At 40.5% G+C, this 25,165-nt stretch overlaps 1 protein-coding gene across 5 annotated transcripts in view; it reads right to left on the bottom strand.

Moving 5' to 3' along the window:
• sytl5 (synaptotagmin-like 5) overlaps positions 1-25,165 on the bottom strand; it is a 183,023-nt gene that overhangs the window by 55,792 nt on the left and 102,066 nt on the right. For all 5 annotated transcript variants that reach the window (XM_060833536.1, XM_060833533.1, XM_060833535.1 and 2 more), the window contains one exon: positions 3,609-3,824. In XM_060833536.1, the coding sequence (XP_060689519.1) occupies positions 3,609-3,824 (216 nt within the window). The remainder of the gene's footprint in view (positions 1-3,608; positions 3,825-25,165) is intronic.

The following is a 25,165-nucleotide window of genomic DNA, read 5'->3' as shown; positions in this document are numbered from 1 at the left end:
AGCACAAGTTAGGAGCATGATGGATTGCTCATCCATCTAAAACATTCAAGACACTTGACACCATCCAGTAGAAAGCAGCCCACGTAATTGTCATTTGGTCCACCGTTTTTTAACATTGACTGGCTTCACCACTGACACAAAGTGGCAATGTGAATGTCCAATCTCCAAGATACACTGCAGCATCTCATCAAGCTTCCTTTGACTGTATCATCCAAAAGCTCTATCACCTTGAAGTACAAGGACAACAGATATTCAAAAGCACCACTAATTGCAAAGTACTATGCATCATCCTCACAAGGAACTACACTACTGTGCTTTACTGTCACATTCGAAATCCTAGAACTCACTTCCTTTTAGCACTGCATCACACAAACACTGGCTGTTCAAGAAGGCAGGTCCCCAGCATTTTCTCAGGGCAATCATGGCTGGGCAATAAATGCTGGTGATACCTACATACAGACTTTGTTTTTGAAAAGGGAGCAATGAGTAAGCTGGGTGTCCATTGTACCTCTTGGTGATTGCTCTATTGAGTTCAATTATGCTGTGACAATAGTAGGAGATGTAGTAGGACAATGGACAATGGCTACAAATCACTAATAGACTAGCATTTTATTAAATTCAAATGTAACCATCTGTCTAATGGCAAGGAAAAGGATAGATATGGAAAAAGTTGTCAGCATGAGCGTTAACAAGGAGAATATGAAGAGACTAGGAATGAAGTTAAAAAAAGTAGTTAAGAAGGTAATGAGGAACAATGAACTTCTGTTATTGAAAAACATAAAACAACATAAAATGTTGTATAGCTAGATAACCAAAAATGGAAAATCAGGGTGAGAACTGTGTCACTTGGAACTATTAGGATATATCCAGTGATTACAAAATAGCAGAAATATAAAATAATTATTTTGCTTCAGACGGGAGTCACTGTGGTGTCCCAATTTCACCAGACTACTAATCCCCATGTTCTGGGGACATGGTTTGGATCCCACCCTGTCAGATGGTTCCATTTGAATTTAATAAAATTCTAGTCTATTAGTGAATGTGTAGCCATTGTCCATTGTCCTACTATATCTCCTACTATGCCTTACAGCATAAATGAACTCAATAGAGCAATCGCCAAGAGATACGATGGACACCCAGCTTACTCATTAAGCAAATTCAGAGAGGTAGCCCAAAAATAAATCCCAAAATCAGTACAAGTGAGAAGTGGTGGATTGTAGAAACCCAAACAAAAGGAAGGAAACCTACTGTCCTTACCTGATTTGGCCTAAATGTGACTCCAGGCCCACCGCAACGTGGCTGACTATTAACTGCCCCTTGAATTGGCCTGGCAAGCCTCAGGTCAAGGGCAATAAAAGTTGACCCAGTCAGCAACCTCCTTGTCACATGACTAAATTTTTTAAAAAATCAGGGAGATGGATCAAATGGTGGTAACATTGAAAGGTGATTTCAATGAAAGGAGAAAGGAAACAAAACCTAATTAACCCTGGGACATGAGATTTCTTGTACATGGGTTAAAAAATTTAGGAAAAACATCCAAGAACCTTACATCCAAGAATGTAATATCCTGTTAGAAAAAAAGTGCAATGCCTTAGATTGGTGTTGATTATATTGATATTTAAGAAGGGAGATGGCATATATCCAGCAAGCTAGAAACCAGCTAACAACATAATATCAGCAGTAGGAACACCAATATAATTCTAACTAAGTAATAAATTGAAAAACATCAAGAAACCAAAAACATTACAAAATAGTTATAATTAGGTCAACATGAATTTCCAAGGTAAACTCTTGCTTTGCTAACCTTATCAAATTATTTTAATAATAAAGAAGCCTTACTGAAATTAGATTGGGCTTTGATGATAACACACCTTGAGTGCTGAGCAGTGTTTGTTTCATTGCTGGTGGAAGGATATAATAGCCTTGGAGGTAGTGCAACAAACATTTAGTAGACACGCTCAAGAGCTGAGGAGGTGAAGAGGGATTGAGTCGATTGGGACTATAGACCATGGATGTAGGTTTGCTTGCTGAGCTGGAAGATCTGACTTCAGACGTTTCATCACCATATTGGGTAATATCATCAGTGAGCCTCCGGATGAAGCACTGGCGATATGGCCCACTTTTAATTTATGGGTTTAAGTTTCCTGGGGCTGGTGAGGTCACTTGGTGACGTGGTCCACAATAACAGCACAGAGGTGGAACGAGTGGAGTGTGTCAAGCTCCTGGGAGTGGTCATCAACAACAAGCTTTCTTGGACTCTCCATGTGGATGCACTGGTTACAAAGGCCCAACAACATCTTCTTCCTCAGGCAACTGAGAAAATTTAACATGACGGCGAATACCTTTGCCAACTTTTATAGGTGTGCCATCGAGAGCATTCTGTCTGGATGTATCACTATCCGGTATGGCAACTGTACCATTCAAGATCGAAGATGGTTACAGAGAGTGATGAACTCGGCCCGAACAATCACAAAGGCCAACCTCCCATCTACAGAATCCACTCACCAGGCTCGCTATCAAGGAAAGGCTGCCAGCATTCTCAAAGATCCATCCCATCCTGGCAATGCTTTTCTACAACCTCAACCAGTAGGGAGAAGGTATAGAAGCCTGAATACATGCACTAGCTGGTTTCGAAACGGTTTTTACCCTACTGTTGGTAGAATACTGAAAGGACTCACAAACTCTTAGCATTTGCCTATACCTATGTTGTGGTTTTTGACGCTGTTTACCTATTATTTACTTATCTATGCTACTTAACTATGTGATCTGCCTGTATTGCTCACAAGACAAAGCCTTTCACTGTGCCTCGATACACATGATAATAAATTCAATTCAATTCAGTTGGAACATTTGCTTTTGTACTTCCTGGAAAGTAATACTGACAGAATATTATAAAAGCGATGTTTCAGTGAAATTGATTTTATGAGAGCATTATATTTCTTTCTGTATTTTGAAGTTGCAGAACAATAAATATCAAATAGTAAAACTGTTTTTGTGGTTAACTGTGTGTGCAATCATTACATTTAAAAGTATTAAAATTAGACTTAAAAGCTCTACATGTCTAATTGTATCATCTCAAACAGCTGAAAACAAAGGCTTGGCTATGCCTAATTAGTGACCAGTACAAACTTATTTATTTTTGTTTCCATTAAATTGGTAGATATTATGTGTTTTGCAGGCAATATTTCATTTTTTTGTGAACATGTGTTGTAATGATGGAAATATGCAATAATGTGACAGACAAACATAAATTGAATTCATGGCACTTAACAATTTAAAGATGAAAAATACGCTCTTTTGTGTTTTTCCCATACAGATATAAAATAAACATCTACAATTAAAGTGGCTTTTAACTTTCGTTTGAGCTTTAGTGATTCTGTCATTAATTTCTACATATCGTATATAATGATTGTCATTTTGATGATAACACATACAAGATACAACTCAGTACATATTCATACGTGGGTGTTCACAAGAGGCACACTGGGATAGGGATAGCAATGTTTCATCTGATTATGATTACCTGTATCTGTGAATAAGGCAATGTCATTATAGAATTATTTGGCTTATTTTCCTGATTATTACTTGCTTTAAAATCAAATACATACGCAACTTTAGCGCACACAGTGCACTTCCAGGTCCCATCACTGGCAATAATTCTACATTCCGTACACACACGGTCATTGCATGTCTGGCAAAGGTCTCCTCTGAAGAAGATTAGGCCAAGCGTCTTCTGACATCTTCTACAGACTCGGTCACTGATTTGCTGCTTTCTTCGATTTATTGAAGAACCTCGGATTTTGATGAGCTCATTCTTTAACTTCCTGTAATAAACCAGAGTGTCCTCTCAGTAACTCATAAAATGGCAAGAATAAACCAAGGAAATAAAAGCCTGAGAAAACCATAGATCCTCTACCATCATTTAATAATTTGGCTTTACATAGAAAATGCACTGATAACAAAATTGTCGATGACTTTTCAGTTTAGCACTTACTAAATGTGCAAGACATGTACTGATCCATGCACATCAAGAATATGTCACATTTGAACCCGTTCCATGTTGACTTGGGTGATCTCAAAAGGGAGAGCACTGATGTTAACTAAATTAGCCCAATGCCCTCAAACTGAACAAGTTCCTGATCACTACTAATTAATTCTATTAAAAAGTGCATGTGTGTGCTGAAAGTACCATGTGGTTCTCCTACGATGTCCAATGGTCAAATATTGTGCAACATGTTAATATTCATGTGTGATAATTGATTACTTGCACAGGGTACAGGAGGTACAGGTGGATGCATGAGTAATGCTTATGCTAATGGTATCATAAAAAGAACAAAGCAAAAAAGGAAGAGAAGACTTGGAATATGACAGCCATTTTGTCCCTAGTATATTTGGGAAATTGGAGAGAACAATAGTGGACACCAACTCAAAAAAGGCTTATGTTATAGAGCTAAAGCATTTACCCAATTGTGGAGTTTGCACTTTAGAAATGCCACAGATTTGAAATGAGATGATGAACAATGGTAAACTTTAATGCTTTGGGGAAATGTAGAGTTGTCAGTTTTCCAATAATTATTCTTTGACCTTAAGGTATTTTAAAATGAACCAATGGCCTAAAGTAATGCAGAAATAATAAGTTTTATGGAATAAAAAAGTACATGTGCCTTTTGAGCAGACTCATTGATTAATAGTAATCAAATATACATTATGCTTCTATTCGCTTCCAGACATGAAATTGTAAACATTTGACCAAACTGATTTTTTCAAAAAAATTGCTAACGCTGACTGAGTGAGACAAGAATTTGGTGTCCTTGTTTTTAGATACAACAGCTTATGGGAGTGTTTCATCGTCATCATTGTTCATTTCTTTTGAATGCTGAGGTTACTCTGCACAAACAGTATGACTAACATAGCGCAGTTGCTGCTGATCCATGGTCACTGCTGATTATTCATCGCTGATAACTATGTGATGGATAAAGGCACAACATGAAAGGTGGCAATGATGATTTGGACATTTCTTGAGATTAAAAAAAATCTGATAAATATCAAACCAGGGTTTTTTTTTTGCCCTGTTCATTGTGTTAGGAAACTGACCAGCCTCTCAACCAAATTGAGTTTTTTAAACATTTCTACAGCCTTGAAGTCATATGATTAATTAATGCTGGTGAACTATATTGTGACCAGTTGTGCTAAAATTATTTAATGTAGAAGGGTTTAAATTTTATCAGTCTGGAGCAGACATACAAAACTCGGCTTTATATACAAATGTATCATGATGATAAAGAAACATAGGTTACTCAATAAACATCTTATTTAGGCATATTGGAAAATCTCCTTCCTTGCAGCTAAACATTATTAATTGTCACTTTGAAGAACAACAGCTGGTAGACTATGTGATTATCTCTTACGGAATAGGATGTAATATCATGGTCTACTGGTTGGAGACTCTTTTGAGTCTAATCAGTTTGGTTCTTCAAACAAATTGCTACTCTCATGATGTGTTGCAATGGCTCACCAGCAGAGATTGACTTAAGAGGAGAAGTTAAGTTGTCTATAGTTCCATTAGAATAAGTCAACCAAGTTATGGATGCCAATAAATGCCTTGGCATAGCCCACCTCTCATAATCTGCATTTTTTAGCCTTATAAGTTCAGGGAAGTTAGTGGAAGCTGCTGTAAAGTTGTGTGTATGGTGATGGGGAGAGAGGAGGATGTGGAGTCTCTGGGTGGTGAGGGTGAACAGCTCACAGTTGCTCTGTACAACCAGAGGAGCACTGCTGTGTCCTCCAGCTCTAGAAAATGCAAAACACTTTTCACTTAATTGAGTCAATTCTAAATTGCATCCATCTGTCTCTGGTTAAGAAAGCTTGAGTCTGTTAGTGCTTATACACTACAAATATCAACTAGCAGCGAAACAATTTGTGCGTACAGGTCTGAAACGAGTGCAGAAACCTAATTTTACCTAAAAAGGCAGTCTTAAATGCCCTTTGTTAGCAGTGGCCTAAAATCACAAGTAGATTAGGCCCTCTGACCTGCTAAATTAGTTATCACTCTACGAGAATTATTTTCAGTTTTAAAATAATCTAAGAAATAAAGAGCAGATATTTAAACATCAAAAGATGTCTGGATGGAATTTTCTCATGACCAAAATAAAATCAGTTTCTAATGAGCATGGTTTTATGGTCTTGTTATGGCTATTAAAATTGAAAGAGAAATCTGAATACCTTATTTTAATCAATGTAACTACACCACAAGCTGTCACATTTCTTGAATGAAATACAAACATTGTTGTATACAGAATAGTTTAACAAAGTAGTTATGAACAAGTTATCTGTGCATCTTGTGCCCTCTTTGAAACTAGATATTCGCGTCAATGTTTGGGGTTGTCCTCCTGTTCCAATTAAAAATGCCAAACATTGAAATTTATCAAATAACAACCACCAATTAAAAACTCTCTTTAACAAACAATGTGTCTAACAGTAGACTTTCCCTGCAAAACTCTCATTGCTGAATTTAAGAAGGAATGTAGTTAGTTTCTTAGCTCAGAGTCAACTTGGTCAATGTAAATAAGACAACACTAGTACAATTCTTGTCCACATATGTTCTCCTTCTTGAGTTCTCTGACCAAGTCAGGTCTAACCCACAGCACTGTGATTTCCACCACAGTAAGGAGGCAGAATCTGAATCCTCGGCAGGCATTGACCTTTCCTTACGCCAACCATCCGAATAATCTGCCCCCCTTCAATGGCTCATAGTTGCAAATGAAGTGTATGGGATTTAGTGTTATGTACTGGCATGGACAGAGAACCAGATTGGCAGACAGAAAACAAACAGCTGGAATAAATAAGTCTTAGAATAAGATGGTGGCAGCCAGTGGCTAACAGGCTATCGTAGGGCCCACTGCTTGGACTCCAGCTATTCGCAATCCTCTGTATCTGTAAAATTATAAATTCGCCTATCTGTGCCATAAAACAAGTAACAATAAAGTTCAACATCTCGTGGCAAAGCTCACATATTCAGGCTTTTTAATGCACTTTTAAATGAGCTCTGCACTTGCAAATTTTATCATTTGTGGGGATTCTCAGGAATGGAACCCTTGTGGAAATGGATGAATGGCTGTATTAATGACTTAGACAAGATAAGTAAATGGAATATCTCCAAGTTACAAAGACCCAAAAATGGGTAAGTACTGAGGGTAGGGTGCAAAAATGCTTGTGCGATTTGGACAAGTCTAGTGAAATGGCAAAGGCATGGCAGATGAAGTATAATAAATGTGAGGTTATCCACTTTGATTGCAAAAGGCAGATTATTATCTGAATGGTCATAGATTGGGAAATTGGGAAGTGCAATAAGACCTGGGTGTCCTTTTATGTCAATCGCTGAAAACACACATGCAGATTCCATGTGGGGAGAAGATGGCAAATTATCTCATGGCCTTCAGAGGTGAAGATTCCAACTATAGAGAAACTATGTCTTGCTGCAATTGTATAGGGCCTTGGTAAGACCATACCTGGAGTATTGTGGTGTCGTTTTGGTCTTCTTATCTGAGGTCAGATGTTCTTGCTCCAAAGAAAATGCATTGAAGGTTTACCAGAGTGGTTTCTGGGATGGTAGGACTGATACATAAAGAAAGACTGGATCGGTTAGGACAGCATTCACTGGAGTTTAGAAGAATAAAGGGGGATTTCATAGAAACGTATACACTTCTAACAGGACTAGACAGAGTAAGTACAGGAAGGATGTTCCCAATGACCAGGGAGTCAAGAACCAGGATCACAGTTTAAGATATGGGGTAGGTCAGTGAGGACTGAGATAAGGAGAAATTTCTTAGCCAGAGAGTGGTGAATCTGTGGAATTCTCTGAAACAGAATGAGGTTAAGACTAAAATATTGAATGTATTCAAGGAGGATGCTTTTTTTTGTTCATTCATGGACATTACTGACTAAGCCAACACTTATTGTCTATCCCTAACTGGGCTCCCAATTTAAGAGTCAACCACAATGCTGTGGATCTGGAGTCACATGCATCCCAGATCAGATAAGGATAGCAATTTCCTTTCCCTACAGGACACTAGTGAACCAGATGGGTTTTACTGACAATTAGCAGTGGTTTTGTGGTCATTATTAGATGTTAATCCTAAATTTTTATTGAATATGAATTCCACCATTGCAATAATGGGATTCAAACTTGGGTCCCCAGAACATTACCTGGGTCTCTATATTAATTGTTTAGCAAAAATACCACTTGGCCATTGCCTCCCCAGCTAGATATTGTTTTTTGGTGCTAAAGGGATGAAAGGATATGGGGAGCAAATGGGAACAAGGTACGACATTGGATAGTCAACCATGATCATAATGGGATAGGCTTGAAGGCCTGAATAGCCCTACTCCTGCTACTATTTTCTACGCTTCTGTGCATGTTGTAGCCTGAAGGAATGGATAGTAGTGATAAAGACTCCAATTTCTTCCTATCACATGGAAGACCAGAAATCTCTCCCAGTCTTATCACTTGCCACTGTAATGTATCAGAAAGGTTTCCAAGTTGATGTTCAATCTATTTGACCATATTATGAATATGCCAGACTTGGTCATCAGGTCCTCGTATGGAACCTGAACCCAGAGGTTCTGGTTTACAGACAGGGATGTTACTCCCGCATCATAAGACCTTCTTTTGTATGCACTGCTTTTTCATATCATCCCGACAGTGAGGTAATGTTGAATTTTAGTATTAGTTATTTGTAAAATTTTTAATTACTCAGATAATGTATGATTTCATTTTAAAAGTCATAATAATTAGAAATAACCATTAAACAACTATAAAAAGTTCAAATATTTATATGCCAGCAAACTAAGTGATTTCATTACCACTGACTGCTCTCAAAGTACACAGGTTATAAACTAAATGACTAATAGGTGAATCATTAACTACAAGGTACAATTAACTTAATCTGCACTCACATTGCTTAGACAAAACACATGCTCATTTCCTGGGGATTCAGTGATCCTACAATGCCAAGTCTCTCTTCTCTTTATGCATTTGCATTCATTGTTTTGGCCACATTACACAGAATATTGATCAAACAAAAAGCATCTCAAATATTTTTCATCTAGAGATCTTTTCTAGTAGTTATTAACATAATAACTTGCTTTTCCCTTGGCAGATTCCTCATCGACAAAGATATCACTCCAATATTGCTGGCTGACAAAAGGCAGGATCTACTCTTATTTTTATCCTTTCTCTATAGAACTGGGAAACAACAAATTCATGTGTGATAGTATAGTTGTGAGGTTTCTCTGAATCTGATAAACTCATTGTGTCTCTTAAATCACATGGCACAGGTTAGCAACAAGGAAGGAGAAAATAATATCTTGAAAGAGAAATGAATATAAAATACTAAGGAACTCTGACTGTGCACACTGAAGTAGGTAGAATTTTATAGACTATACAGGAGAAGTACATAATTTAGCTCAACTGGTTAAGGCAGTTTTTATGTTCTATCTAAGCCTTTTCAACAATTAGTTCATTAACAATATCACCATCACTCTTTGACATTCAATGGCATTTTATCATCACTGAATGCTCCAAAATCAACAGCTCCACTTTACCATTGACCATTAACTGAACAGAACCAGCTATATAAATATTATCACTGCAAGAATAGGCTAAAGGCTGAGAAGTATGAGTTCATTGACCTTCTAGATTTTTAATTACTGAGATGATGTATGATTCCACCTTCTGACTCCTCAAAACCAGTCTATAAGGCCTGAGACAGGATTATTATGGAATACCTTCCACTTGCCTGAATGAGTGTAACTTTAACAACACTCTGGGGTCTGGGACAATGAAGCCTCCATGGTTGGCACCCCATTTATCACCTCCAACATTCCATCCCTTCAGCACTGACATACAGTGGCAACAGTGTGTACCACCTACATGAAGCAGTGTGGCAAGTCTCCAAGGCTGCTTTGACAACACCCTTAACCTCTACCACTTCGAAGAAAAATATAGAAGCAGATGCCCAGAAACACAAGCACAAATTTCCTATAAGACATACACCACCTTGATTCAGAATTCCATCAATGTTCCTTAATTTTTGTTGGATCAAAATCCTCAAACTTCTTTCAAGACATACTGTGAGTATATTGTCCTCATGGACTGTAGGAGTTCAAAGAAGATGACATCACCACCACCTTCAAGAGCATTTGGGAATGGGCAATAAATCCTAGTCTAGCCAGTAGCGCATTCTGTGAATAAATATATTATTTAAATAAAGTGACTCTATATAAAACAGTATAAGAAGATTTAGGCTGAAAAACTTCAAATAATGTTCACTCTAAAATTTGACAGCAGCATTTGAATGAAAACGGAAAGTACTAGTCAGATCTGGTTCTGAAATGCAAAGCCAAGATGTGAACTAGCAACCCATTGTATTTTCTCTGGTGAAGAATTTTGGCTCTTTATCTTTTTGTTGATTTATTGGGCAGTAGTGTTGTAGAATTGACCAACACATGCTATTTTACTTGATCCTAAAATATATTTCCTTCACATTCTGCAGCATCTGTGTCTCTCTCATCTGTCATACCAAAATCAATACCTTTTTTTCTTTTCATTGATTCTTCTTCAGGTTTTAAATATTGCTCAATTTGTAGATTCAGTAATGCTCCAGCATTATCTGCCAAGAAGATAAAATATGTTGCTTGGCAATATAAAAAGAGAACATTTGCAAATGTCATTTGTACATCATCATTGGCAAACATCAGGTCCCTTTATACAGTCTTGCATCATGACAATGTAATAAGTCCCGATGTGGACGGTTGATAAATGAGTGCAATGAATCATCATGTTGCCATGCAATGGAATTGACATCAACTTCCGCAGAAAACTTGATGTTATTTTGACCAGTTAATTTTCTTTTCAGGCTGATAAGCAACAACGTTGTGAGAAAATAGCAATAAATTGTTTTGTTACTGAGCAAGGCTTTTTATAGGAAGTATTGACATCGAAAGACCTGTGGAACAAAGTTTCCTGCATCATCTCCTAAATAAGACTTTTGAAAGAAGTATGTTCCCTCTTGATAATCCTTTTACTGTTCTTCAAATTGCAGAGCATAAATTACATTGTATATTTGAAGGAAAAAAAAGGTGGCAAGTATCTTACCAATTATTGGGATCTTGGAAATTAAACACTTCTATTTAAACACCACCACTTGCAAATTGCTCTCCAAGCCAACCACCGTCCTGATCTGGAAAGCTATCACTGTTCCTGTGCTGTTGCTGTGACAAAATCCTGGAAATCCTTCCTAACACCACCATGTATCTACCTACATCAACTGGACTATAGCAGTTCAAGAAGGTAGCTTACCAACACCTTTTCAAGGGAAATAAAGGATGGGAAATAAATGTTTGTCCAGCCAGTGATGCATACATCCATGATGATTTAAAAATCTTACCAAAAAAAACGAAACAATACTACTCTAAGTTAAAAGATTAGTACTCCAATGAATACATAGTACTGTATGAAGTTTTGATATAGCAGTACAACTAGATATATCAAGACAAATGACTTTGTTCTTTGCAGAGAGATTGAATACATGTGTATACAGTGCCTATTTCAACTAATCAAAGGCAACGGTCATTTTCTAATTCTTTCAGCAGGACAGTATGTTGATCAGAGTTAACCTGCCTGATTTCAATTTAAACAGGGTTAAAAGTTAATTGTCAATTGTCATCTAACTGGTGCATCCTCCGGCACCTCTACCAATGTCCACTTGCCAACCAATCAGCATGCTGTTCCCATACTGTATTAAAATGTTGTTTCTCTTTGCAATGGCATTCAAACAAAACAGTGCAAATGTATCTTTTGAACAATACTCTTTGAAAATACTGGACTGCAGCCATTGATGCATTTTTTTTCTGGATGGGATTGGAAACACCACTTAGAGCTTCTTGCCCATTGATGTTCTAATGGTGCAATGGTAAAGAACTGCAATTTCACAGTGCAGGAAGAAAATCTTCCGACTTATTCAACAGTACTTTAATAGTTTACCATTGCTACCAGCAATGTGCATGAAGAATCAAATAGATGTTTTTGGGATTCATGTTTTTCATTCAGTACCAGACCGAGTTTATGTGGATGGGAGTCAGAGAAAGGCTGAACAGCACAGGAAAACTTCTAATACTGGAAGGGACATTTGAAGTTTGGATAAATCACATGAAAGTTTATAAGAGCCATGGGATTCTTACAATTACATGACCTGAGGGTTTGTTTATGTGGAAGGATCAAAACAAACTCAAAACTGGGCATTTTAGAGAGTTTCCTGAGACTGCTTACTGTGTCATGATTGGATAGTGAGCAGCAAATTAAGGATTGGAGGTCGGACTGCCTGACCAAATGAAAGGCAAGTCAATGGTGAGCTGATAGACCAGAAAGAAACATGTTACCAGTGGGCTACATTGCCTAATTGTGGGGAGTGTGGCCATCACTCAGGAATTCCTAGCTAATCTAACTGGCCAGCATTTCCAATCCTCCCAACAGTACCAAAGCCCAATTTTTGGTGCTGGGAGGTCTGGAGGCAGAAATCTCATCATGGATGCCCTGAGAAGGGAAATCCAAGTTTTGGAATAAGGGATCATGAAGCACGAAGAGGGCAGAGAGGGCATTGATAGCCAGGTTTTATCAGGCAGAAGTGTAAAAGGTGTAGGGCAGAGGTGCACCTCAGTGCACACAGTGTACACCTGAATATGGTTGAAACTGCTTTACTGTTTCTCTTTTTGTGCTGCCATACAATTGCCATATGTAATAACACAACCCTCTGATCTGGACTGCAGCGTCTTTTTTAGCTGCTTTTGTCCAAGATCTGGTTTTCCCGGTGCTACCTGCTCAGTGTGCTGTTAAAATTGAATTTTTATCCTTTTTAAGATATGGTCACCAGTGCTACAGTTTTGGCTTGGTTCTCTGACTTGAAGCCTGTGATCTGTCAGTCAGGGTTTTCACTGCATTCCACAATGCTAATGTGGTGCAATTTTGACAATCTATTTTCCAACTCTCACTGACTCCACTTGTTTATGAAGCAGTTTCAACTGATTCTCATTATGTTCAGCAGTTTCAGATCTGACAGAATATTCCTTAAAATTAATGAACTTGAAGGCACAGAGAGTCAAGTTGGAACATGATATCATTGCTATAATTGAGACCTGTCTGAAAGACGGGCAGGATTGGCAGCTCAACATTCCTTGATATAGGGTATTCAGACAGAATAACAGGGCATGGTCACAATATTGATCAAGGAATTAATTACAGTGAAGAGGGGTGTTATCTTGGAAGAGGCAGCTGAGGGAATTTGGCATGACGGTGAATACCCTTGCCAACATTTATAGGTGCGCCATTGAAAGTATTCTGTCTGGATGTATTACTACCTGGTATGGCAACTGTACCATTCAAGATCAAAGATGGTGACAGAGAGTGGTGAACTCGCCCCGGACAATCACAAAGGCCAACCTCCCATCTACAGAATCCATCTACCAGGCTCGTTGTCAAGGAAAGGCCACCAGCATTCTCAAAGATCCATCCCACCCTGGCAATGTTTTTCTACAACCTCAACCATCAGGGAGAAGGTACTGAAGCCTGAACACACACCAGCCATTTTCAAAATGGTTTCCACACTACTGTTGTTAGAATACTGAATGGACTCACAAAATCTTAACCTTCACCTGTACCTATGTTTTTTGTTTTTGCTGCTGTTTACATATTATTTACTTATCAATGCTACTTAACTATGTGACCTGCCTGTATTGCTCGCAAGATAAAGCTTTTCACTGTGCTTCGGTACATGCGACAATAAATTCAATTCAATTCAATTCAATGAGGACATATTAGTAGAAACACAAAATGGCAAACAAGGTGTTGGGTGTGTATTATAGGCCTCCAAATATTCAGGGAGAGATATTGGATCAAATATGTAATCAAATTGCAGAGAAATGTTGTAATAGTGAGGCTGTGATAGGGAATTATAATTATCTAAATATTATCTGGGATAGTTTTATGTGCAAGATAGAGAGAAACCAAATTGCATCCAGGAGAACTTCTTTAACCATCATTTAACCAGTAGAAAACCTACCAAATGTCAGGGCAGTTCTGGACCTAATATTCAGAAAACAGCCCAGGCAGGGTGAAGGACTAGCAATCAGGTCGCATTTTGGAGATAGTGGCCACAGTTCAGTTAGATTTAAAACAGTACAGAAAATGATAAGCTAGGCTAGTGTTTCAAAGCCAAAAGCATATTTAGTCACTTTAAGCTAGAAAATGCTTTTCTGAATTTAAAGTACAGCCACAGCTGCCAGCTAAGGGTCAGACTGTTCCAAATGTAACACTTGGCTGTTAAATGGATACCTGAGTTTTGGTTGTTGTTTTAACAACAATTCAAATTTAACCAATTGGTTTAAATTATGCCCAGGATACCAGGAGCCAATGGAATTTGAATTTTATTGTTTTGACACCTGGAAACCAATCAAATTATAAGAATTTAATGTGTCATGGGGGGTATATAAACCCAGTATTTTGAAAATTAGACAGACTGCAACTGCCATTGAACAGCAAGCAACAGCTGTACAGCCAGAGAGCTAACTACCCATCAAACATCTTGCTCTGAAAGAAATTAGGAAACATTCTCTACCAAAGGTACCTTTTCATGTAAAACATGCTCGCAGTAAAATGAAAGAAGACGACCCAGTGAAATCAGTAGTTGGAAGAGTGAAACACCAAAGAAGACAGAGACTGTGTGGTCTTGAGATTAAGCTAATGTAACGTTTGATAAGTGTCTTATTGGAACAACATATTATTTTTTTATCGACTTGGGGCTCAGATAGTAAGTAGTTAAAAAGGAAGGGCTCTGGATTCGTGAATAGCTTTTGTTTTAGTATGTTGCTACTTACTGAGAAGTTAGTCTTAAACTGCAGGACAATATCAAAGGACCTGTCAGGTGGACAGAGCAATGGCAAATAGATTTCAATATGAAAAAAGAGTTAGGTAATGAACCTGGGGAGGGCCAACAAGGCAATGGATCACATTGTGAATTATAGGACCATGGAAAATATTGAGGAGTAGAAAGAGTTTGGCGTACATGTCTACAGATCCCTGAAGGTAGTGGGCCAGGCAGATAAGGTGCGTATAAAGGCTTATTATGTACTTGCTTTTGTGAGCTGAGACACTGAGTACAACGTAAGGAGATTAAGCTGGAATTGCATGAGATGCTAATTAGGCCACAGCTGGAGTACTGTGTGCTGTTCTAGTCACTACATCATAGAAAGAATGTGATAGCATTAGATAAGATGTAGAGATGTTGCCTTGGCTGTTCCACTGGCCAGCACATTGCTTTAGTTGTCTTTCTCTGGATGTTTCCACTGGTTGATGGAAGCAACTGCCTTGGCTTCAATTTGTCTGTAACTCACTCCAATTATAGTTGTTTAATCAAAACCTGCCTTGTGTGTCACATTACTGCTAGACAGCAGAGAATAAAATCTTTCATCTTATCCTATATCCTGCTGTCCAATAATACTAGCTCATTTCACAAGTACAAGTACATCATTAGATCCAGGTACTGTTATTTCTGCAGCTAACTACCTTGTCAAATAATTTGAAGTGTTTTTTATCTTAAAGTCACTATATAGATCCTAGTTGTGGCTATTGTTGAGAGAACAACCAGCTCCTGCAAAATCTTGTACACATTGCCTCATTTGTTGGCATGGGCCTTTTACAATTCAAAAACAGCAACATTACTTGCTTCTTGTACACTGTTCCCACGGTGATAATGATGATTAAAAGTGATACATGTCGACATTTTCTCAAAGCATCTTACTTAGTCACAACCACCCAATGGAAGTGTTGTGGACCAGACCAAACCCCCACAAAATATATTGAGAAGATACCTTTAAAATAAGAAATCTTAGAGAACAGGTTGAGTATAAGGTGTTGCATTCCAGATGCAATTTGATTTGTCAAGCTACTTAATTTTAAGCAAAACACACTATTTTTACACTACAGTTAAAATACAGACAAGATAAAAAATAAAGAATTGCCTTAATTGTGACTCTACTTAAATGCTTAACAAAATAACATATCTATTAATTACTTCTAATTAACTGTTCCAATATAGTAACATCCCATAAACACATCTGTGGCAAAGGCAAATTCAGTAAAACAGATTGTCTCATGTGCAATTCCAGCAGCAGGAAGAGAACCCCAGCTTTTAGCTGCAACAGAGAGAGGAATAAGAGCTTCCACAACCAGCTTCAACAGCAGAAAATTAAAAGTAAAAATCCTGGTTCTGTGGGAGCTTGACTCCACCCATTCAGGCTGCTTCTATTGTTTCAACTTTAATAAAATGCACAAGACGTCATACATTATTTACTTTATTGGCTTTGAGCAGACTGCTCTGTAGCTCTGTCTCAAACTTCCTTCACTAAAAAAAATCAGGACAAGGGATCCAAGATGGCGGTGACCTAAGAAGATAACGTTGCAGAGGTCCGCACCACAGTGTATGTGGGATGAAGTTTTAACCTGCCTTACCAGGACCACTGCGATATCCTGGAACTCTGGAAAAGTCATGGAGTCACACAAAACTGTCAGAGAGCAACCTATCTCAGTTGTTGCTGTCCAGGGATGCCAAAGAAGAGAGCAAGTACATCAGAGGCCAGGCCCGCGGCCCAGCCTGTAGAATCCTCAGACTCGATTTCCTACCAGGTCCTGGTAAAGGAGCTCATGAAATCTCACGAGCTGTTGGGCTAGCAGATCGAGGAGATGCTGGCCACGATCTACACCATGCGGCAGAAACATGAACAGCAGCTTGGAAACCTGGAAAAGAGAATGGATGAGGTAGAACGCAGGGTCACAGTGATACCAATTCCTCCAAAGATAGGATCCAGGCCCTGGAAATGCAGGCCCGTTATTTGCTTGACCAGGTTGTTGACCTCGAGAACAGGGGGAGGAGAAAAATATTCAGATCGTTGGTCTGCTGGAGGATAAGCAAGGAGAGGGACTGGTGAAATTTATTGAGGACTGGTTGCCAAAATTCCTTAACTTGGAGGCTGGTATGTGAAGCTTGAAGATTGAGAGGGCTTACTGGGTCCTGTCTTGATGCGGTTTCATCACTATAGAGATAAGGAGAGAATTTTGGGAGCTTCCAGAATCCAAGGGAAGAATCCAAAGGCCCTTGTTTACGAGGGCTCTAAGATCATGTTTTTCCAGGACTTCTCAGCGGTGGTGATCCAGAAAAGAAAATTCTATGACGGCATTAAGAAAAGACTGAGCGAGCTTGCGATCCAATGCTTTCTGAGGTGTCCGCGGGGCTTCAGATCACCTTAGATGGACCGATACATCTATTTGACACGTCGGAGAAGGCAAGAGACCTAGTGAGCAAATTAACTTAAGCTGAACAATTTAGCATGTACAAATAGTAGAGTTCTTTGGGTATGTCTCTATTTTTCTTCAAAAAAAAGAGAAAGTCCGGTCTGGGCTTTCTTGTCTTTTTTTTATTGTTAATAATCTGGTCCCAATTGGAAGCGGTCGGATTGTGGAGTTTCAATTCCTGTGTTAAGTTATACCAAAGGATGGGTGTGATATTTAACTTTCTTTTTCAAAATTTCTTTGTTCGCATTGTTATTTCATGGTGTATTTTCTTTCTTTTCTGCTTGCGTTTGTGGTGCTGCTCTACCCAGGAGGAGAGAAAATGGCTGGGATGGCTAAATGCCTACTTACAGGCAGTTTATGCCCAGTTTAGGTATTTAAATGCACTGGCTGCAATACTGGCAGTGGGATGGGAAGTTGGGCTCTGGGATGTCTAGATGCTCCCTTTGGGCAGGGGGTGAGTTCCCCTATTCAGGGCCATTGGCACTTTACATGTTGGGTTGTTCTTTGGCTATAGTCTTTAATGGCTTTGTAGATTTGTTAACTGTAGTGGTTTTAGTTTAAGTAGTTTATATGTTCGATGGATCTTGCAACACTAAAGCTCAGCGATTTGTAATTTGAGTTCCTCCTCTCTGGAATCTAAATGTTACGACAGAAGGTTATGGCTAATGACTTGACTAAATGGTGTATCTGGAACATCAAGAGGAGTTACTCACCAATTAGGAGGAAAAAGATACTTCTTGAGTCTTAGAGAGGAAAAGGTGGATATTGATTTATTACAGGAGATACTTGGATGGTAGGGAGCATTTGAAACTACAGCAGAATGGCTTTGATCAGATTTACTATTCATCTTTTAGTTCCAGAAGTAGTGAGTGGCCATATTGGTTAGGAGGAATCTTCCATTTAAGTTACTAGACACACATGGGAGAGTTGTAATCCTCAAAGCCCTGATAAACGGGGAAGAATATGATGTTTTAAATGTCTACTGCCCTCCCGTCCATCCCCTCATATTTCTGGTAAACGTGTTCTCTAAACTGATCAGTCTTGAGTCCCAGGATATCATTACAGGGGGATATTTTAACTATCTCGTGGATCCCACAGTAGATAGGCTGCCCAAAGGCCCCCAGATACCCTCTGTACAAACTAAACAATTAGTGGATCTGTGTGTGGTGTTAGGGTTAATTCATGTCTGGAGGCGTCTCCACCCCACAGGCAGGGATTTTACGTTTTCTTCGAATCCACACAGATGTTACACCAGGATTGAATTTTTTCTGACCCCATGGCAATCCTGGACTTGGTAGCATCTTGTACGATTGGTAATATTACCATCTGCATTCATGCTCCAGTGTACCTGTTGGCTCAGATTAAGGACGATATAGTGGGTCCGAGACAGTGGCGAATGGATCCCTTTATCCTTACGATAATAAGTTTGTGCAGTACTTCTCTAAGGAATTTAGGGCATTCCTAGACATTAATTCAGGCTTGGTTAGTAACCTGTCTGTCCTTTGGGAAACTGCCAAAGCCTGTGCCAGGGGTTAGTTATTTCCTGCTGTGCCAGTAGGAAGTGGCAGAAGGATAAGCAGCAACACAGTCTTCTCGAAGCATGGTTGAAGGCAGCCGAGAAGGCTTACTCTGACAGGCCCTCGTTGGTCAAGCTACTGAGGCGCTGTGGTCTGCATTGAATTCCGTGCTCACACGGACAGCAAAAAAGGAGCTTACTTTCACAAAACAAAGATCATATGAGCACAGTAACAAACCAGGCAAGTGTACCTAGTGTATTTTGCCAGGAAAAGGAGTGCCCCTCAAGCCATTACGTCAATTAGGGAAGGGTCTGGGAACCTTACATGGGATTTCAAAATGATTAATGTGGCATTCCAGAGATTTTACTCTGAATTATAGCAATCTGAGGGTTGTGAGGAGGGGCGGGCCAAGATGAAGTCCCTTTTCAAGGATTTAGAGCTCCCGGGTGGGACCCCCAAACAAGAGTCTTTTCTCAATGCCCCCTTATCAGAGCAAGAGGTGCAGGAAATTATGAAGCAGCTTCAGAGTGGAAAGGCACATGGTCCTTCCTGGCGAATTTTATAAGAAATTTTTAAGCATATTGTCAGGCCCGATGCTCAACATGTTCAATGACTCATACAGCCATGATTGTCTCCTGCTATCTCTGAGAGAGGCCAAAATTTAATTTGTTCTTAAAAAGGGGAAGGTCCCGGAGGACTGTACTTCGTACAGATCCATTTCACTCTTAAATGTTGGTTTCAAAAACCTCTCTGAAACTCTTGCGTTATAGCTGGAAGCTATGTTACCTTCTATTGTTAAAGAGGACCAGACAGGCTTCATAAATGGCTGCAGATCCTCCAATAATGTTAGGAGGCTGCTTAATGTAATTCAAGCATGTCAACAACAGTCAATATAGGGATTGGTGACTTCTCTAGATGCAGAGAAGACAGTTGAGCAGGTTGAGTTGCCAGACCTTTTCTATACTGTAGAGCGGTTTGGCTTGGGTGAAGCTTTCATAAAAACTGTTATAAGGTTCTCTACGGTGACCATCTTGCTATGATCACCACCAATGGGGTCCAATCCAGCAGTTTGAGCATTTTTAGGGGCAGCCAACAGGGCTGTCCCCTTTCACCACTGCTTTTTACTTTGGTGATTGAACCAATGGTGAAGGCCATTCGTAGAGATCCCAATATATCAGCTCCAGGAGTGGAGTCAAAATTACATAGGATTTTGTTGTACACAGACAATGTCCTCATTGTTTTTGTCAAATCCAGCAGTGCCTCACCTGATACAATGCATCAGCTCATTTTTGTGCCTATTCTGGGTACAAGATTAATTTTACAAAATCAGAGGCTATGCCTATGTGTGGTCCGATGAAGGTGCTAGGTCTTGAAGGCGAATCTCAATTCCCATTTAAGTGGTCACAGAGGCGGGGTTTATGAGTTTGGGCCTATTCATCACTCCAGTTTTTGATCGGTTGTTTAAAACTAATTTTGTTCAATTATTCGACAAAATCAAACAAGACCTTCAAAGATGGGAGGGCTTATGGTTAGGTTGAATAGATGTTCTTAAGATGAATATTCGCCCCCGTTTGTTGTAACTTATACAGTCGCTCCCCCTGATTTTCGATAAGCAAACATTCAGGAGACTGAACGGCTGGTTCAGCTCCTTTAGTTGGCATCATAAGTGCCCCCTTATTAAGTTACTTAAATTACAATTAAAACTATCAACTAAGCTCATTTTTATCTTATGTGGGTGTTTGGGCTTATGGGGGACACTCAATATGGTTACAGATGGAAACCTCTCAGGCAAAGTGTCCCCTTCCTGTTTGCTGTTTTTGGACAAAATGAGGACAGTTAAAGAATATTGCCATAACCCAATAGTTATCAATACTATTAAAGCATGGAGGACAATTCGGCAGAGGGAAGCCAATATTGGCAAAACATCTTCTCTTACACGTGTAGTGGGTATGCTGGGTTTTCAACCAGGGATGATAGATTCAGGATTCAAGTGTTGGGCAGCTCGGGGTGTGTCTTGCATGGGCAATTTATTTGAGGGAGATTTGAAGGAGATGTCTTTTGATCAGTTAGCATGGAAATAAGGGCTATCTAACAGGGACCTCTTTCGTTTTTATCAAGTTAGGGATTTTCTTCAAAAAAAGATTACACTTTTGACTGATCCCAAAAATCCGAGCTTACTTTCACAATCAGGATTCCTGCCCACCTTCCGAGGACTCCTTCGCCCACCTCCAACACACTGCATCCACCTGGACACCCCACGCTGGCCTATTACCGGCCCTCGACCTCTTCATTTCCAACTGCCGCCGGGACATTAACCACCTCAACCTGTCTACCGCCCTCCCCCACTCCAACCTCTCACCCTCAATGCGCAGCCCTCCAATCCCTCTGCTCCAATCCCAATCTCACCATCAAGCCAGCGGATAAAGGGGCGCAGTGGTAGTCTGGCGCACTGACTCTACACCGCTGAAGCCAAACGCCAACTCGAGGACACCTCTTCCTACTGTCCCCTCGACCATGACCCCATTCCCCATCACCAAACCATCATCTCCTAGACCATACAGAACCTCATCACCTCAGGAGATCTCCCACCCACAGCTTCCAACCTCATAGTCTGGGAACCCCGCATTGCCCGGTTCTACCTCCTTCCCAAGATCCACAATCTTGACCACCCTGGCCGATCCATTGTCTCAGCATGCTCCTGCCCCACTGTACTCATTTCTACCTACCTCAACATTGTCCTATCCCTCCTAGTCCAGGAACTCCCCACATATATTCGAGACACCACCCACGTCCTCCACCTCCTCCAAGACTTCTGTTTTCCCGGCCCCCAACGCCTCATCTTCACCATGGATATCCAATCCCTCTACACCTCTATCCGCCATGACCAGGGCCTCCAAGCTCTCCGTTTTTTCCTCTCCAGACATCCCCAACAGTACCCTTCCACTGACACTCTCATTCGTTTGGCCGAACTGGTCCTCGCCCTTAACAATTTCTCCTTTGAATCCTCCCACTTCCTCCAGACCAAAGGGGTAGCCATGGGCACATGTATGGGCCCAGCTATGCCTGTCTCTTTGTTGGCTACGTAGAATATTTGATCTTCCGTAATTACACTGGCACCACTCCCCACCTCTTCCCCGTTATATTGATGACTGCATTGGCGCCACCTCATGCTCCCACGAGGAGGTTGAGCAATTCATCAACTTCACCAACACATTCCAGCCTGACCTTAAATTTACCTGGACCATCTCTGACACCTCCCTCCCTTCCTGGACCTCTCCATCTCCATTAATGACAACCGACCTGACACTGATTTTTTACAAACCCACCGACTCCCACAGCTACCTGGATTACACCTCTTCCCACCCAATCTCTTGCAAAAATGCCATCCTGTATTCCCAATTCCTCCACCTCCACCGTATCTGCTCCCAGGAGGACCAGTTCCACCATAGAACACACCAGATGGCCTCCTTCTTTAGAGACTGCAATTTCCCTTCCCACATGGTTAAAGATGCCCTCCAACACATCTCGTCCACATCCTGCATCTCTGCCCTCAGACCCCACCCCTCCAACCGTAACAAGGACAGAATGCCCCTGGTGCTCAACTTCCACCCTACCAACCTTCGCATAAACCAAATCATCTGCCGACATTTCCGCCACCTCCAAAAAGACCCCACCACCAGGGATATATTTCCCTCCCCACCCCTTTCCGCCTTCCGCAAAGACCATTCCCTCCGTCACTACCTGGTCAGGTCCACGCCCCCCTACACTCCACCCTCCCATCCTGGCACTTTCGCCTGCCACCGCAGGAACTGTAAAACCTGTGCCCACACCTCCTCCCTCACCTCTATTCAAGGCCCTAAAGGAGCCTTCCACATCCATCAAAGTTTTACCTGCACATCCACTAATATCATTTATTCTATCCGTTGCGCCCGATGTGGTCTCCTCTACATTGGGGAGAATGGGCGCCTCCGAGCAGAGCACTTTAGGGAACATCTCCGAGACACCCGCACCAATCAACCACACCGCCCTGTGGCCCAACATTTCAACTTCCCCTCCCACTCTGCCGAGGACATGCGGGTCCTGGGCATCCTTCACCGCCGCTCCCTCACCACCAGACGCCTGGAGGAAGAATGCCTCATCTTCCGCCTCAGAACACTTCAACCCAAGGGCATCAATGTGGACTTCAACAGTTTCCTCGTTTCCCCTTCCCCCACCTCACTCTAGTTCCAAACTTCCAGCTCGGCACTGTCTCCATGACTTGTCCGGACTTGTCCTACTTGCCTATCTCCTTTTCCACCTATCCACTCCACCCTCTCCCCCCGACCTATCACTTTCATCCCCTCCCCCTCTCACCCAATTTACTCTATGCTACTTTCTCCCCACCCCCACCCTCCTCTAGCTTATCTCTCTACGCTTCAGGCTCACTGCCTTTATTCCTGATGAAGGGTTTTTGCCTGAAACGTCGATTTCGCTGCACTTTGGATGCTGCCTGAACTGCTGTGCTCTTCCAGCACCACTAATCCAGAATCTGGTTTCCAGCATCTGCAGTTATTGTTTTTACCCCACAGAGAGGAGGGTGCTCAGTGTGAAGAGTACACTTTCTGTCAGCACTTTATATCATCAACTGGGAGGTGCCACCTCAGATGAGTTCAATCGACTCTGCAGGGTGTGGGAGAGAGAGCTAGGCGTTGAGGTCTCCTCAGAGGCATGGGAAGATATTTGGAAAAACGCAAAGAAGGTATCAATTTGCAATAGATCCCAAGCTTTACAATTGAAGATTCACTACAGGGTCCACTTGGCTCCGGATCATTTGTCAAAATTTAAACCAGGGGTATCTTCAATATGTTCCAAGTGCAAAGTTTATATGGGCACTCTTACCCATTGTCTCTGGTCCAGTGGTAGGCTTCAAACATACTGGAGCACTGTGGTGGGTGCAATGGAGGGGATTTTCAGTGTAAGGGTGGAGAAGGACCTGATTTCTCTTCTTCTTGGCCTGACCAGCGTGTTCCCTGCAGATGTGCATAAGAAAAAACTTATCTAAATCATCACTTTCTGTGTAAGAAAGAATACCTTGTTATGTTGGGTGTCGGAAAATCCCCCAGGCCTGTCGGGCTGACGTAAGTTTGTTATGGAGTATGTCCCCTTGGATTTTCTTACAACTATGGTACACCAAGTATGGTATTTCTATAAGATGTGGCATCCCTTTTTGGACTACTTGGATATAGATTTATAAGGACTTTTATATAGCTTTAATAATTGTGCTTCACAAGTGCAATATCCAGAGAGGGGGAATTGCGAATGTATAAGTATGTGAAAAGTAATGCTCTCGATATTTGAGAGTTCATTCTTGTTTGCTAAGCTGTATTATTATTATTATTAATAATAATAATTAATTTGTTGTTAGTTATTATTTATTTTGATAAGTCTTTAGTTGGGGTTTTTTAAAATATATTTTTACTTTTTATACATTTATACATGAGGGTGGTTTGGGTTTCTAAAGTTTTTTTGGTATTCTTTCTTTGTATTGTTTTGAATTGGATTGTTTTGTATTTGTTGTATTATTTAAAAATATATTTTTCAACAAAATGTATTTTTAAAAATCAGGACAAAATACACCTCTTAAAGCCAAGGTACCATCATGAAAGCAATCCAGAGAAATGGTTGTAGATACAGCAATTGTCGGACAAGTTACAAATGGGATGGCACTCCATTTAACATTAGGGTTTTTAAGAGGTAATGTGTAAAACTGTGCAGAAGTCTCTTCCCATAATGATGAGGTAGGAGGACACATGACTGAGAAATGAAGGAAGATCATCACCAGCACTGTCATGTAGTGCAATAAGTAGTTCAGTAGTACACAATAAATCAGCTATTGTGTGAACATTCCCAACTCTCAGTAATCATTCAGAGGCTAGACTATCCAATACGCTCACAACAATAATTGATTTAAAATGTGAAAAGTCATTGACTCATAGATGTTTAGAGCATAGAATGAGGCCATTTGGCCCATTGTGTCCAAGCTGAAAATGTGTTGCTGGAAAAGCGCAGCAGGTCAGGCAGCATCCAAGGAGCAGGAGAATTGACTTTTCGGGCATGAGCCCTTCTTCTCCTACTCCTTGGATGCTGCCTGACCTGCTGCGCTTTTCCAGCAACACATTTTCAGCTCTGATCTCCAGCATCTACAGTCCTCACTTTCTCCTCCATTGTGTCCAAGCAAATCAACAAAATCTAGTTAGACTAATCCTAT

The sequence above is a fragment of the Hemiscyllium ocellatum genome, chromosome 12 (genome assembly GCF_020745735.1).
Source record: "Hemiscyllium ocellatum isolate sHemOce1 chromosome 12, sHemOce1.pat.X.cur, whole genome shotgun sequence".
NCBI lineage: Eukaryota > Metazoa > Chordata > Chondrichthyes > Orectolobiformes > Hemiscylliidae > Hemiscyllium > Hemiscyllium ocellatum.
Note: the sequence above shows the minus strand (reverse complement) of the source record. Positions and strands in the feature narration are given on the sequence as shown.